This window comes from Nematolebias whitei, chromosome 7 (assembly GCF_014905685.2).
Source record: "Nematolebias whitei isolate Nwh7 chromosome 7, NemWhi1, whole genome shotgun sequence".
Taxonomy (NCBI): domain Eukaryota; kingdom Metazoa; phylum Chordata; class Actinopteri; order Cyprinodontiformes; family Rivulidae; genus Nematolebias; species Nematolebias whitei.
The window spans coordinates 40,318,669-40,336,392 of record NC_056504.1 but is presented as its reverse complement, the minus strand read 5'-3'; the positions used below and the strand labels follow the sequence as shown (position 1 = coordinate 40,336,392).

Here is a 17,724-nt window from a genome sequence, read left to right as displayed (position 1 = left end):
TAAGGAGTATTTTTTTATTTTGCTGTCTTCCACCACATAGATAGATTTGCACTTTCATCCATTTCTTTCATCATCAGAAACAGATAAGGCCGATGAGGTCACACATAGTCACCCCACTGATACACTCTGATAGGCTGTGCTCCCGGAAGAAGGCAGAGCCTAGGGCCAAGAGAAAGGATGGAGGGTTGAGCCACGTCTGCTCTTTCAGTCCGTGAGCTCCTTGCGTGTCGAGTCGGAGACATTCAGCGCTGAACCTGTAACTTTCTCCTGCCTGATGAACAATAAATTGGTAAACGGAAATTATATCTCTTTATTTATTTGAATTAGAGCGAGTTTCCTCTCCATCTGTGAATAAAGAACCAGTCACCGGAGGTAGAGAGTCGGACCGGTTAGAGGGGCGGAGCCGGTCCAAATTCTCACACCAGTTAGGAAAATGTGATATGAATGACTCTTATCTCACACCCCAAATTATAACTTATCTGCAAAACTGACTCAGTTATAACATTATTGTGTGGGTAAAGTTGATTAACTGTAGCGGCCACCAGTTTGATGCTAAATGTAATTCAGTTGTAGACGTACATCTAATGATTATCATCTGAGAGTTTCATTAAAATAATCCAGTTTATCATTATTATTATCAGAAATATTTTACTAACAGACAAAAAGTATTAACTCTAAAAGTTAATGCCAACGTTTAAGGCAAGTATCTTGTGCATTGAGTGGCATTTAAACTGTGTTTGGGATGATGCTCATCTATGAGGCTACCAAAGCAAATTCAAGCACATGTATAAAACTGACTGAATCTGAGCCATTATGTGTTTTCAAAGGTCACTTAGCTGTGGTGGCCATCTTGAATTGGGTTGAGCCCAAAAAGTAATAGTTGTAGGTGTGCATCTAACAATTATGATGGGGGATGTAAAGGTCATGGATGTTTTTCACTTACTAATGTTATAGAACCAATTGCGTGGGTTGTTTTATCTGAACAAAGTGGAGCCTGCAGGAGCACAGAGCCTGTGCACATCTGATAAACTTCAAGGACCCTAAGCTGGAAAGCAGAGTTGTCTTGACCTCACTTTTTCTGATAAGCGTAATAAGTTGCGCCTTTATGCTGTCCGCGGGCAGACCTTGTGATCCGGGCAATGGGCGTTGTGCAACATCTTGTGTCCTGGTTTTCTACTGCTGGTCCTCTTTTTGCAAGGATTGAACCTGGGTTGTAAATATCTTCTACTTTCCTTGAGTGGCTTATTTATTTAATGAGATGATGATAGGATAATTAAATTATCCAATAAATTACTTTAGAAAAGTTTCATTAAAATTGGTCAAGGTGCTTCATGTGATATTTTACTAACAGAGAATAGTGTTTCATGTGATATTTTACTAACAGAGACTAGGGCTTCATGTGATATTTTACTTACAGACACAGGGTTGACTACAGTAGTTAATGGCAACGTTCTAAGCACAGGTTCTGTGAGATCAGTTAGCCCTTAAAAGTATGGGTTGTGGATCAGTCTCAGCTACTACCAAACCTAAAACTTAAACTAAACTAAAACCTAAAACTAAGATAAAGCCATTTCTGTGTTTGCTTTGATGTGGCGTCCATCTTGCATCAGGATAACACCAGGAATTAATTAGCTGTAGATGTACTGATTACAGCAAATTACAATAAAATCCATTATTCAGTAGTTCATGAGATGTTTCGCTAACCATACAGTTCTTTTCTCCACCTTAGCCTTACAGCGGCGAGTGATAAAAGGGAATCACTAAAAATGTTTGTAGATCGCTGGATGTTTACATCTCAAAGGTCAGAAATGTCTAATGATTTCTCTGGATAAAAGTTCATCCAAGGTGAAGACAGTGGGTGCAAAAGGTGCAAAAGACAGCGTGTGGAGATCCATCGGTGTCCAAGGTGTGGGTGATTAGTGCTTATCAGAAGCTAGCATTGATGCAGGGCTGTCTTTTGGAATTTTAAAGACAAACATGCTGCCACCTAGATGCCATCGTCTCCTTGAAACGCTCATTATTTCCTGCAGCACGGTCCCACACTACATTCTGCCTAACTTGCAGAGGCTTTACAGACACAGACTGTGCGTGTTTTAAATTTGTGCCTGCAAAATGTATCGTGAAGAGGAGTGTCAAACAATACCAACCGCAGACTGCTGAGCGCTGAAATCTGGCACAATGGCCACAAATTCTTGTTGCTAAACTGCAACAACCAGAGTTCTCACTTCCTAAATTCTTCAATGGGGAAACTATAAGAAGTTGCACTGGAACACAGTGGTCAACATGCCTGTCTGACATTTGCTTTAAGTGTTTCTGAATTTAAATTCAATCCAATACAAGAGAGTTGTTTGGTAAACAGACTAAAGTCCTGATGCATGCTCAATAATCCAGATAGATTAATCTAACAAGGTTGAGTCGGGTCCTCTGGACAGACTGTTCTTTGTTGAAACGTTTCATCTTTTATCCAAAGGACCTTCAGTCTAAGGAGCTGCAACAAACTCAGTCTTATAAATAGCACATTCTCATAGTGGATCAACCAGTTCACTGGTGACAGCCAGAACTAGTTGTTCACGTGTTAAAGGAGGACCATCAACCTAATGACTGATCGTTAGTGCCCTGATGGTAACTTGCTACTCACAGAGGGCTGAGTGATGCAATAACAGCAGGGTGACAGTTGAACATGGAGGTCTCCGTCCCTGTTTAAAATCGGACAGGTTCTCTTCACAATGATGGCTTTTGGCAGGTCATCTTTGAGCCTGCCGGATTCTCTAAGATGGCACTCTTTTAGGGATGACTCATGTTCGTGCTGCTGTTGTTTGACGTATTGTTCTTGTACTATTAGTGTTTAGCGTATCCTTAGTTCATACCTTAGATCTTATTACTGTTTTTCTTTACAATGTATACTTTTGTTGGATGCAACTGGGACCCTGTGTACACAGTTTTGTTCCATCACATGTACCACATTTGGTGTGAATGACAATAAAGAACCTTGACTAGACTTGATGAAGATGAGGATGTGCACATCCTTGATAGAGAGGAACGTTGGTTTAAGAGAGGAGTGAAGGAAGCCATCTTTGTAAAAAGAAAAAAAACAGCTTTATTTTCTTTATTTTTTATTTTATGTTTCGTTGCTTAAAAATGTTTTTGAAAATCAAACAAATGCTGCATAATTTTTTTAAACTGTATATCAGAACATACATAAGGTTGTCAGGTAGCTAATGGTTTATGTGTACTAAGGTAAAAACTCCAGATATTTTTGTTGCGTTAGAGAACGTGCTGAATGTGTTCTGTTCGTCTCTCAAACAGTTCTGCACCTTAAAATAAAACTATGCCCTCATTAAAAAGCTGGAAAGAGGTGACATGTCATGTCTTGGTGGTGTTTTAAAATATTAATACCCTTCTTCTCTCCACTATGAATAGATATACGTATTTAAACATTTTCTGCAAAAATGAAAACAACAATGACATTTCTATTTGATTGGGTTCTAAGTGAAAGGAAAGGGGACAATAACAAACAGGGATACAAAGCTGTTAAAGTCAACAGCATCAGATTGGACACTGATCCTTGATGCTACTTTGTCTGCAGGTATAACTCACTTAAACTGCTGGTGTTCCCTGGAGCTGCGGATCTTGGAGGAGAACCTCTCGGCCAGTTTCTCCAAGCTGCGGGAGTATTCCAGTTCGATCTCGGCTTTGCGTCTGAAGAATTCCTGCAGGTCCTGCAGCAGCTGGATACGAGACTCCGAGTGCTGCTCCAAGCACTTGAACTGCTCCACTAGTTGGTTACGGATCTCTGTCCATTGAAACACAAAACAAAAAAAAACTATTAGATGATAAATGACACCCTCCAAAATAAAGCTATTAATATTTCAAAGCTATTAAAACAAAACCTTCAAAAGCCTAGCATCCTTACAGGATTTCTTATCGTTGTGGGAAATTTGGTTAAAACTTGAAAATAAAGTTCTGTCTTGTGGTTTTTGAGTGCTTGTGTTCACACAACAAACACACACACACACAAATGCACAAGCATTTGCATAACTGTCAACCTAGAAGGCAATGATTATTTTGGTTTTAAGGCCCAACCAAGTTACAACACAGATGGTTTCCACAAGTATCAATGATACTGATGAATCTCTTTATTATAGCTCAAACTAACAGCATCATAAAGACAAAAAGGCACGTGACAGTGAAGGCACCACGAGTCAGTCATACGATCTGTGTGTGGGTGAATTTTCATAATACTGTGGACTCTCACAGTTGGGAAGAAGAAGAAGAAGAAGAAGAAGAGTGACATTGGTCTTTAAGAAGAACCTGACACTGTCAGGCAGAGTGCAGCTCCTTCGTGCTCGAGGGGGCCATGAGCAAAACATCATTCCACTTTGTAGTGCTGTCATCAGCAGCAAAGACGCCTCAACCCGTGAACAGAGGGAGTTTTATTCCTCAGAGCAGAGACAGAAACATTTCAAGGAGCGATCACAAACAGGACGAGTGGTGTCAAATCACACGAGAGAGTTTTGATTAAAACTAAAATGTTTCATCAGCTCAGATTAAAACTGTCGCTCAGGGCAATTTGTGGAAGAAATGCAGAAGTGGAACTAGAGAAAAATATATATTTTCTGTGAACGCGCAGTGTGAATGCCAAGTGCTGGACGACAGCTGAACGGTGAGAGAAGCTGAAACGGAGCTGTTTATAGATAAAAGAAACGCAGCATTAGCTGAAAAACAAAAGAAGCTAAGTTTAATTAAAGCTAATGTAGCAAAAGGCCAGTTAAAAGCTAAAAGTAGCAAAAGGCTTGATAAAGCAGCAATATGCTAGCTATAGCTGAAAGTGACAAAGGCTAAAGTTAAAAGTTACAAAAGGCTAACTAAATGCTAAAAGTAGTAAAGGTAGTAGAAAAAAAAAACCTCAATGAAGCAAAAAAGCTAGATAAATGCTAATAGTACTACTTTGGCTAGCATCAAAGTTTAGTTGAAAGTTAAAAGTAGCAAAAGGGCTGGCTAAAAGCTAAAAGCAGTGGAGCAATTACTAAAAGCCAAAGGTAGCATAAGGCTACATAACGGTCCCATAAAGTAACAGATTGGTAGCTTAAAGCTGAAATGGCAACAAAAACTGAGCAAACATGCTGAAGTAGATGTTAAAAAAAAATTTTTTTTTGAAGGAACTGGAGATTTTAATGTATTTCTACAAGGAAAATATCTGTAAACAAAGTTTAATAGTTTGAAAAGCATAAAAGTTGCAAAAACCAAATGTAATAGCACCCATCTCCTGACTGAGCTGAACGTTTTGATATGCGAGTGGCTAAAATAGCATTTTTAGCTATTGTGGTTAGATTGCAAAAAATACAATAAACAATAAAATCGTTTGAACGCTCAATATTCACACAATAACAACATGTTCCATCTGATATTTTCTTTATTTAAACTGTGTAACAAGATAAATATTTGTGTTTCTATTTGTAATACCCCGTGCACTTCATGCAACAGATTTCAACAAGAAAACACGGCCCGTTAGTCTTCACCACTAAACTCAAGTGTCCGTTACTGTATATTTATGTAATTCTTGCATTCGTCTTTAAGGTCTGCACAGAAACAAATGAACCAAATCAGCAACAGAAACATGAACTTCCTAATGAAAGCCGGAGCATGTTGCAACATCCTTCTGTTACGACACGAGTCGCTGCAAGTCATAACCACCTTAAAAACAAGAACAGGATGGATTTCAGCAGTGACACGCTACAGGCAGATGAACTGCTAGCAGAGCGATGAAAACCACGCAGAGTGTGTTTTCATGCTGCTGAGGGTGTCGTTTGGTCAGCCAATCCTTCGTCGTGGGTAGATACTGGTTCTGACAGCAGGGAGAACGGTCCTGTTGTGTTTGTGATGTTGTGCCGCCTGGCCTCTGCCCTAAATAGCATGCTTCACTCTGTGGTTAACCACTGACCCTGCCTTTTTCTTTATCCTCAAGCCTCCCCTTTTCTTTTAATTTGAGCCTAAAGGGATACTTTGCATCTTTTAAAGTGGGGCTCCATGGAAAGTTTGTGAACAAATCTTTAAAAAGCCTCTATTGGAGTCAATGCAGCTGGTCAGTCTGTTTGCAAAATATCTCATGAACCATCAGACAAATTTTAATTAAACTTTCAACAAGTATTCTTTAGGTGAGCATCTATGACGTATTAACTTTTAGACCCAGTGCACTTCAATACGGCCACTATTATTAACTGATTTTAGGAAGCACAAAAATGGCCTTAACTTAGTCAGTTTCAAAGATGTTGAGCTAATATTTGTTGAGGCAGTAGCTGAGCATCATCCCCAGCATATATTAGGAGCACAGCACATTTGCACCATAGCTTTACTTAAAACCTTCTCATTGACTGTTGAAGTCAACGCTATATGACTTACAACAAAAATACCTCATAAACCACAGGGTGGATCTCAACGAAATTTTCAGAAAGTAATGACTGGATGTAAATCTATGACTGATTAATCTTTGAACTCAATTCAGTTAAAGATGTCTGCCACAGTTTAGCCAGTCAAAATTACAGATATTGTGCTAAAATTGGGTGTGGTTGTTGCAGATACATATTCAAAATGTATTTTCCAACAAAAATGACTAGAACTTTGTCATTTCTCAATATCTGATGATCTTAATTAAAAACTCTGACATGAAAGGCATATGCATTCTTCAAAGGATGTAGGGCCTTTAATTTACATAGAATTCTTTGATTATATGCAAACACAAAAAACATCAGCAGCAATCTGTAGCACTTCCTGTGCAGCCTGGGCAACTTCCAATAGACATTATTATATTTTTGCCAGAATGATTGCCTAATGGACTGTTAACAATGTAAATGTTTCTAAAATTGCATTTTTATGAACCAATATAGCAGCACGGTGGCGCAGTTGGTAGAGCTACTTAGCAAGAAGGTCGCCAGATCAAATTCCAGCTGGGGATATTTCTGGATGGAGTTTGCAAGTTCTCTTTGTGCATGCGTGGGTTTCCTCCCACAGACCAAAAACATGCATGTTAGACTGATTGGTAACTCTAAATTGTCTCTAGGTGTGAGTGAGAGAGTGAATGGTTGTCTCTGTGTCCCTGTGATGGACTGGAGACCTGTCCAGGGTGTACCCTGCCACTCGTACAGTGATAGATGGATATTGGCACAAGTGACCCTCGTGACCTGAAAAGGAAGAAGTGGGTAAAGATGATGGATGGATGGATCAGAATCAGAATAAGATTTATTATCATTGCACCGAGATACAACGAGAACATGTACGTACAGCCGTCCGAAAGATGGACGGAGTGCACAAAGCTGCTGATATAAAGAATACATTTTTTTAGATGGATGGATGGACTGATGGATGGACTGATGGATGGATAGATGGATGAAGGATGGATGAATGGATGGATGGATGGATGGATGAATGGATGGATGGAGGATGGAAGGATAAAAGTTTTTGAGACTGAGGAATGACAGTAACCTACTTAGAGCGTGTCCTCCTTCCATTATTAGCTCATTAGTTTGGTCAGAATTAAACTCTTCCTCTCTAAACTGAGGTTGTTCAGTGAGCTATCTGCAACAGGTAAGACACTCGTTATTTATTTTCTTTTTACATAACGTCACTTTAAATCCGAAATATCCCTTTAAATATCAGTTTATTACAGAGACCGGCCCAGTTGGGCTTGTTTTGTGCTGCAGACATAGTTGTTTCCTACTTGCAGTGTTTTTGTTCCTTTTTCTTTTCTTTCTTTTTTTTGATAAAGCTGAATCAGGCGGACCAAGAGAAATGTCTGAGGAAAACTTGACAATGACATGCATGAGTGACAGGGCAGGTTTTTAAAAAGGAACTGTGAACACCAGCTGCAGCCACACTTGTAGGAGATTGAAAAAGGAAAATGCCACCCACCCCAGAAGTGTGGCCTTTCCTGTGAGAAACCACAAGCAATTGGGAGAATTATTCCCAGTTCTTTGAGAAGCTTCATTCGCTGCGGTTTATTCAAAGAGAGGGACCCCTCGGCGGTTCTCTTCCTCTCTTTGAGAAGTGAAGGATGGTGTATAATGAATATGTAATATACGTACTACGCCTGCAGAAAAATTAACGATGATCGTTTCTTTTTCAGGTTCCTATTTCCGCCAATTTCCAGAAGGAAGATTCACTGATTTCAGTGACGGTTTCTGCAAATACTTATTAGGAAGATAAAACACACCCATAATTTCAACTGCAGATCAGACATTCATAAAATAAAATAAAAATCAATGCAAATACTCTTACAATTGTCAAGAAGTTTCCTGAAGTTGATTGTATTTAATCTCTATAAAATAATGTAAAGTTTTCTTGAACCATGAACTCATTTTTATGAAGAATTCCCTAATATCACTGATTTGTTGAATAAAGATTTTGACTTATCGGAAGAGGTTTACGTAATTTTTTAAACATTGTGTTTAATGAATCTATTATAAAGGCGTGGGGCAAATCTCCTCACCTCCAGAAACAGGATTATCTGCACAGTCAACCAAAAACACAACTTAATACAAAGGGAGAAGGTTAAATCTAGTGCTGCTGGGCTCTCCGTTATGTTGTCTTTGTAGTGATGGAGTGATCTGTTCTGGTTTTCACTGTAAAGAATATGATTAGGGTTTAAATATGGTCAGAGTTCAGTGGGATGATACAAAAAAAGAGCTGCAGATCTTAGTTTGGACACATTACTGTAGCCCTTTAGAGCTTCACACACAGTCAGGCTGTCATGAGCTCATGGTGCCAAAATCTGAAGAACAATTTTCGTTTCTGCAGCCAAGAGTAAGTTGGACCTTGTCGAAATACACATTAAAAAAAAAAATTGGTGCAAGATCTGCTAGTTTTGCCATTTTTCTCTGAACTATGCCTTTGGCCACTGTAAACACAATTAAGTCTTTTGAATTTCCTTGTGAGCCTCACAGCGCCGAGCTGCTGTTATTTAAAAGGATAGGTGCGGTAGGTCTGATATTTTGAAGCTGCATTTTGTGAAAAAATTGTGAGCACTTAATATCTTACCTGTTGTAGAAAGCTCTTTAAACAGCCTCGTTTTGAGGAAACAAATTTTAATTCTAACTTAAATGAGCTAACTGTTCCTTTTAGGGGTGAGATCAAAGTACTTTACTTCCATCTTAAAAATCAGTCTTAAAAAAGTGATTTTTTTTTTTTAATAAACCTTTATGCCACCGTGAATCTTGGATTACTCAGATATTCTAGCAGGCATTGCATCAAAATTCTGCTGTAAAAGAAGCACCAGAAGTGCTGCAGCTAGCTGCTGCTGCTGCCATTGGCTCTTGCAAACAATCATAAAATTCTATGTACCGGTACATAACGACGCAAGATTAAAGTAACAGCAATGTAAAGGTTTATAAAATATAATTTAAATGAATTGTTACAACATTTGTCTGAGATTTGGAGGTTTTCTAAAGATAATAGCAATTCATTTTGGTCTTGGTCCTGTTCAGACTAGCCATTAACTCATCAATCTGGTCAGAATAAAACCTGTATATCACAGAATGTATTGACAGGAAGCTTTCCTAAATGTCTTGCAACATTGGCGAGGGTTCTCAAAGTCCTTGGACGAGTCTCAGGGCCTCGCTCTTGTGTGTCTAGAACTTTGACCACATTTGAAAATTTTGCAAGGCAAACCTTTCAAAACAGTCCCAGGTTGTCGCAGGTGTCTTGAACCAGTTTCAAGCTGTTGTCAGTTTAGTTTGTGGGAGTCTGACAGTTAGAAATTTGAGACAGCTTTGTGAGAGGTTGACCTCTCGAACTATATCATGACTGATTGGACTTATAAAAGATAATGTGACATTACTGATACACTGGGAGATCCAGATAAAATCTGAATAAATTGCAAACACATTGAGACATAAATAAGACACTTTGTGACATTTTTGCTGTAGGTACCAATTCAGGCGGCACGGTGTTGGCAGACATGTTGTCTCTCAGCGAGAAGGTCACTGGATCAAATCCCATCTGGCAGCCTTTCTGGGTGGAGTTTGCATGTTCTCTCCATGTTTTCTCCAGATACTCCAGTTTCCTCCCACAGATGTCATGACATGTCATATTAGGCTGATTGGTAACTTTAAACTGTCCCTATTAGACCTCTGTAGTTTGCAGACAGGAAGTTTGACATAGGGAAATGTGTAAGTTGAAATCTAAGACAGATGTTAAAAAAAAGGAATAAAGGAGCTAGGGCAGAGCGACACAGTTTTACCATTGGTGTTGCAAACAAGCCGTCTCAATGCATCAAAACAGTCTCCTCTTTGTTCATGATTTAAAATAGATAGAAAATATTGATATGAAGTGAAAGAGTGAATAATTGTTTGTCTTGTTTGTCTTTATGTGTCTCTGTGATGGACTGGAGACCTGTCCAGCGTGTCCCCCCGCCTCTCGCACAGTGATAGCTGGGTATGGGCACCAGTGACCCCTGTGACCTGAAAAGGAATAAGCTTGTAAAAGATAATGGATGGATGGATGGATGGATGGATGGATGGATGGATGGATGGATGGATGGATGGATGGACACTAATCTAATATAATATCAACACTGGCATTAATACAATTTTTACAAAGTTTCTATAATAATGAAACTGTGTTTGTCAATCTAGAATATAGCGCTAAATTTAAAATGTTCATAAAGTTTTGTTCACCTCAATTAAAAAAATGAAGCAAAAATACATCACTTTACATATACATGTTTGTGGGTGCAGTAGATTTGACTACAACCAAGTCCATGCTCAATAATCCAGGTATGAAATCTAAATTTTTCAGTCAGGTCATCTGGACAGGAAGAGACCCGGCAATGGAGGAGGGGCGTACCAAAGAGACCATCTAATCACAAGCAGAACTGGTTTGTTCCACTTTGGAGTAAGCTGTTGGGGAAAGAATCAGTTTTGTTGTGCGTTTCCTTGACTGATGAAGCCTTCTGGATTGAAGGCGAAACGTTTCAGCACAAAAAAAGAAACTGTCCAGATGACCTGAGTGAAAAATGTTGGATAGATTTGACTACATTTGAGTTACACCTCTACCAACAAAAAAACGAGCTTTAGAACGGCTCACAGTCATTTGTGATGTTCTTGCTGCCTAATTATGACATTTTCATGACAGACGTGTCACGGTTTCGCTCGCGTCTGTTCATCATCATTATGAGGGTCCTGCTGAGTCAAACACCTACACCTGCTGCAGACTGTGATTTGTCAAACGCCCTTTATGGACAGGAAGTGAAAGCACAGTGGACACCCGTGTCCTTGTCTGACAGGAAGAGGAAAACCTCTCACAACAATAGAAGGATGTTGGAGATTATGACCTCTGACCCTCACAAGACAAACGTCTGTATTGGCAGCTGCGCTAAAACACATTATGAAGACATTTTTATATTTGGTTAAAACAAATTGTATGTGTCTGAAAAAAACTAATTTAGCAGCACATAAAAAAGTTTGCTTGTCAGCAGACGTGTGCATCAACTGGCACGTTTGCATTAAATGAAACTGCTGAAAGTCAAACATCTCCACATGTTTTTTGGGGCTTTGAAATCTTTTGTGTAAATTTTTTTTTTTTCTTGCAGTGTGCCCGGCACGGTCCTCTGGTTACATTAGAGACTTCCTCTGGCTGATCTGCTTAACTTCCTGTTGGCTCTCCACCAAGAGAGTAACTAAATCATTAACAGATGCAGTGCTTGAAAAGAGTTCTAGTTTTTGTACTTTTTTTACTTGACCTGCATGGAAAGAAGCGATGGAACAGCGGTTAGGTTATTAAAGTCACCAACGTCATTTAGATGGTATATTGCTGGACATTATTCATGATCCTTAACCTCTGCTGGGGCCCCCCAGTCTGCCTGAACTCAGCTGCCCAACAAGCTGTGCAAAGACAACAACTTCGCTGATGGGTCCAATAAAGTAAATCCAATTTGAAGTCAAATTAATGTTTATAAAACTCAGATTTCAGGCAATTTTTAAAGATCGGGGGGGAAAAAATCATCCATCTATCGATTATCTTTACCCGGTTCTTCCTTTTTGGGTCATAGGGTCACTGGTACCCATGTCCAGCAGTCACTGCGCGATAGGTGGGGGACACCATGGACAGGTGTCCTGTCTTATCACAGAGACAAACAACCATTCACTCTCTCACTCACACCTAGCGACAGTTTAGAGTTACCAATCAGACTAACATGCATGTTTTTGGTCTGTGGGAGGAAACCGGAGAACCCGGAGAAAGTCCACACATGCACAGAGAGAACATGCAGAAAGGACCCCGGCTGGGATTTGAAACGGTGTCCTTCTCGCTCAGAGGCAACAGCTCAACCAACTGCGCCACCGTACCACCTCCAACTTTCTATTAGTGTTTATATGTCAGAATATGACACTTTGAGGCCTCCGTCTTGATCCAGATCACTGACAGTGAGCAAATACTGTTACACAAACTAAAACATCCGACGTCCTTTATGCTCTACCGAAACACAATCAACCCATACCCATTCTATAAATACTAAAGGTTTGGCTCCATATTTTTTTAATCACGCAAATCTGTGTCAAATTCTAGCTTAGTACGAGTTGATTCCAGGTCTATTTAACATTAGGCGTAACATTACGGCATTATTAAGAAGACTTAATAAACTTAAGATACTATCGTTGTTTGGAAGCTAAGAGCTCACAAGGGACAAAATCATCACGCGAGGACTTGATGAAAAAACTTAGCAATCATGACAACAAACAATCATCTATAAGGTTGAAGGAGGACAAAATACATTTTAAAGGGAAACCAAATTACCAATATTTTTTTAATCTGGTTTTCTTTTTCTAAGTTAATTTTTAAAGAGAATACCTGGATTTTCCATGGTTTCAGTAGAAAAAGTGAATCAGCCTCCCCACCATCACAGACATCTACACCTCCAGATGCAGGAAGAGGGCCACCTGCATCATGAAGGACCCCACTCACCCAGCACACACACTTTTTGCCCCACTCCCCTCAGGAAGGAGGTTAAGGAGCATTAAGTGTAGAACCACTAGACTGAGGAACAGCTTCTACCCTGAGGCTGTTAGACTTATGAATCTCTAACCAGAATAATCACTGTGAAAAACCATATCATGTTGCTGCTGATCTGTTTCATGTTGCTGCTGATCTGTTTTAATGTTGATGTGTTCATGTTTGTGCTGATGTTCAATGTTTTATGTTATGAGTGCTTAGTGTATATTTAGTTGATGTTTTTCTTAGTTCATATCTTAGATGTTATTACTGTTTTTCTTATACATTTTATTGTTGGATGTAACTGGGACCTTTTGTACATAATTTCGCTCCACCACATGTACCACATGAGGTGCGAATGACAATAAAGAAACTCTGACTCTGACTCTGAATACTGTACCAGAAATACTAATGGTTGTTTTTTTTTACACATTTAAATACAGCATTTAAGAACCAGAAAGCATTATTGTGTGATGTGAAAATTAACCAATTTAAATTGTTTCACAGATGCATGAAATGTGGCTGTGTGCTGATGCAGATCCCCGCCCTTCACTTCTTTTTCTTTCACAACTCTTCTTCTGCTGCAGTTCCTGCTGTTTAGCTGTACTGTTTCCTCTTTAGCGACACCTACTGTTCAAGGGGAGAACTGCAGCGGCACAGCACAGCAGCAGCAACAAACAATTCAGATGTGCTTCACCCTGGGGTCAATAAATATTTCAGAAGGAAACGTTTATCTGGTGTTTTATTGTTTAAAATGTAAAATATACATTTGTCACTCACATTGTATTGTATTTCTTTTTTAATTGTGACTCAGGTTTGTTTAGTTATTTTTAAAATAAAGATGTGTTCTTAAGTAGCCACTTTTATTAGGTATTAAAAAACTGTTTGCAATAACTGGAAAAATCATTTCTGTTTGTTGTATTGTATTGTCTTGAATCGCTGTGTGTTAAATCAAACTCATATTGTTTGAATCATATGGTGATTAAAGACTAAATTAAAGGCTGGATTCGCCCATACAGTTGTACAGCATTACAGTCAAGTTTGTTGTCCAAGGATGAAAATAGATTGATTTCTGCTGTGAACTACTGTGAGCTTTTGGTAGCTTTCAAATGCTTTTCGCACTCCTTTGTCCATTATTCGGTCTTTCAAAGTTTGGTGAGACTCAGTTTTCTTTAGCGAGCATAACCTTACAGTTCACTTTAACTTTAAAAATACTTCTTAGTTTTCTGTGAATCAGGCTTTCAGCTTTTGAAATAGCAAACAGACTGAGTTTGGTTTAAGATAGCAAGTTTGAGATTTGGCTGTTGTGTTCAGGGACATTCAAGGTTCAGTTGTTGTGTTCAGGGACACATGAAGCCACAGAAGATTTCTGATGCCCACTCAAAAGTTATTTCATTGACAAGAGAAATTCAGCCAGTACAACAAGAAGCCGAACACGCTTGTGCAAACAAAAACTAATGTTGCTTTTCCTTGGAATATTGAGGAACAGAGCACAAGAAAGTTTTTCTCTGGATGTTTTTCATCATTTTAAAATACAATAATCTGAAAAGACGCTGTTTTTGTATGACAACCCAGTGAGAATGATGCCTGCAGCGCCAGCACAACGTGATGACGTCACGCGGACAGGAAGAAGTCAAAATGTCAGCGGTGTAGAAGTTTTTTTTTTTTGTTGAGGATACTGGATTCCGAAGATTTTTGGACTACGTTGAGCCTCGCTACATCGTTCCCAGTTGGAGACATTTTTTCCGACGTAACCTTACACGAGTTACAAGCCGTCATTTCCGATGTCATTGAGAAGCTAATAGCCGATAGCACGTGGGTGAGTTTTACCACAGACATTTGGACGTCGTGCTAGCCCCGTTAGCATGATTAGTCTTATGACACAATGGATAGACAAAAACTTTATCCAATTTTAATTCAATATTGTGCATCCCTAATTTTAACCACATTTTTAACCACATTATTTTGCATGGTAATTCCTGTTTTAAGATATTAATTTTATATGACGTGTGTTACGTTGTGGTGAAAATAATTTTCTAAAAATCTGAACTAATCAACATTAATATGGTCTTTTTTGTCGTATTTCTTTAGCTTTTACTGTTTTACTACCTTTAACGCAGCAAACAATTATTAGCTAAAACCAAAACGTTGCTTCCTGCCATGTAATTGATAAAAGCCTGAACCACTTTCAGAATCACTTCAGATGGTGTTTCAGAGTAACATGAAGCCCCTCGTCACAACAAAGTTTAAACTGGACTCCAGTGAATCAGAGGGATTTTCAGCAGAGCATCCTGAGTGCTGCAGGGTGTTTTACTGCCGGGTGAAGAGAATCAAATTTGATCTTGCATTTAATGGAGCCTGATGGCGAGCGTGTTCCACTTGATGGTAAGTGCAGCTATGTTTAGCGTTTAAACAAGTGTTTGAATGACTCAACAAGACGACGAGGCTGAATAATGTTGCGGTGAGCAAATCTTACAAGTTACAATTTCAAACTATAAACAGCCTAAGGAAGTACCGTAATAAAGGCTTGGGAAAATGATGCACTTGACTGGTTCTGTTACCATACAGGAAGAAATACACGCACAAACACACACACCAGATAAAAGCAACCCTGAGCCAAATGTAACTTAACTTAATTCCCGACTGCAGCTCTGCAGCGTTTCGGCTTTCCACGGCAGGAGCCACATTCTTGTGAAAAGCAGAGTGCAGCCCTTCTTCAGACCCCCTCAGTCTCATAACCCAGATGCTGAACTAATCCCCACCTCCTCCTCTGGTCTCTTTAATCCTCCAATGATTAGCGCAATCATGGATTCATGGGACCACGAGACCAGTATTCCTGCAGCATCTTCTCTGCCCGTCGTCGTCTCATCTGGTCCCTCGTTAGGTCCGACGGCTGCGGCGCGTGGAGTCAAAGATAAGACAACTTTAGCTGAGCCCAAGTCAATCGTCAGGATGAACTGACAGAGCGTCTAACAGCAAGATGTCAGCTGTCTGTTTTTGTGTCGGTGCACCTAATTATCAGCCAGTTTATGGGATTGCCTACTGGATGTTCTGTCTACAAAACTAGAAATCAATGCGGACAGAGCAGATGGGTTTGTATCGTGCAGCTTTCAACAATCCAACTCCTCGCTCAATGAAACGCAACAATATTACCAGTTATGTCTGAGGAAATAATATTGTGAGAATAAGTTTGGCAATGACACCAAAGGAGAGTTCTTTGGAGGAATGCATATCGCTCACTGCCTTTCATGCCAGAGTCATAGACCAAGTTCATCTTATGTTCAAATGTGACAGGGTTGCAGTGGTTTTGGTGAAACTTTGAAAGCACAGATGTGTGCGAGCTTGGAGTTTGTTTCATAATTAACTCTCAGCTACTATCACAGCAGATTTTAGCTCAATTTATTTCATATTGTCTGAGTTACAACCATTTTTGTGCTGGCTAATTTTGATTAACTGTAGCAGCCACCTTGTTTTGAATTGACTCCAGATGTTAATCAGTTGTAGCTGTACATCCAATGGTCACATTCTGAATCTTTCATTTAACCTCATCCAGTGGTTCATGTGTTATTTTGCTAACAGACAAACAGTGTTGACTTCAAATAGTTGTTGATAGAATTTTACAAAAAAATCTTTTGAAACTAGCAGCACTGAAAATTTGTGTTGAGGATTAGGCTCAGCTACTACCACACTCAAATTTAAGTTAATATCTGTAAAACTGCCTTAGCTAAAGACGTTTTTGTGTTTTGTAAGTTCAGTTGGCTGCGGCAGTCATCTTGAATCGAGTTGACTCCAAAAGATAAATGTTTGTAGACGTACATCCAATGATTACTTTCAGCTAGTTTCGATAAAATATCTCATTTGGTTCATGAGATATTTTGCTAACAGACACGAACACAAACAGACACTGGCAAAACGTTAACCCCTTCTAGCTGCAAGCGATAATAATTCTTCTTCAAATTAAAAAAAATAATAATAAAAATCCTCCTAGACTTCCTTCCTGCACCCTTCTTCAACCCACAATAAAAATAAATAAATAAATAAGCGCAAACTGCAGGAACACATCCAGCTTTGCAAAACCAGGCTGAGAGGTGTTGCCATGGCAACGTGGGCGTGAACCAGTCTCAAGGGAGAAGCTTATTGGAGCAAAGGGTTAAATCTGGTGGCTGCAGATAGGTGACACGCTGAACGAGGCGGCGTGTGTTAGATGTAGGCACCGACAGATGGGAGCAAATTGGAGAATTTAGCTGATTTGGGGTCATCAAAGCACAGGAGCCTCTGATCACAGCAGGAAAATTAATTTCCCCTTTTTCCTGGGAGCACTGCATTAGATTAAAATACATGCAGATGAAGCGAGACAACTAGCAGAAAGGAGGCTGTTATTCTGGAAGGGACGCATATCGCCTGTTCCTTTGCATGCAAAAATTTTAAGGACTAATCATGTGATCTCTTAGCACTCACAGTTTGTCTTGCAGAGGATATTTAACTAAAAACATGACGTTTTGGATCAATATCAGTAAAATCAATGGCGTTACAGCCATTTTTGTGTTTTTTAAGACTGGTTAACTGTGGTGGACATGCTGAATCAGATTGACTCCATTCATTAACCAGTTGTAGATAATCATTTAATAAGAACTTTCTGAGAGTTTCATTAAAATCTTTCCAGTGGTTTGTGAGAAACTTTGCTAACAGATGACCACGGTTAACCTAAATCGTTAACGCCAAAGTTTTAAAAAATCGCCTTGCACA

The 17,724-nt window shown here is 39.3% G+C and overlaps 1 protein-coding gene across 1 annotated transcript in view; it reads right to left on the bottom strand.

The window, feature by feature from the left end:
* srgap3 (SLIT-ROBO Rho GTPase activating protein 3) overlaps positions 1-17,724 on the bottom strand; it is an 89,597-nt gene that overhangs the window by 57,760 nt on the left and 14,113 nt on the right. Inside the window, exon 2 of the mRNA XM_037679867.1 lies at positions 3,598-3,793. Within this exon, the coding sequence (XP_037535795.1) occupies positions 3,598-3,793 (196 nt within the window). The remainder of the gene's footprint in view (positions 1-3,597; positions 3,794-17,724) is intronic.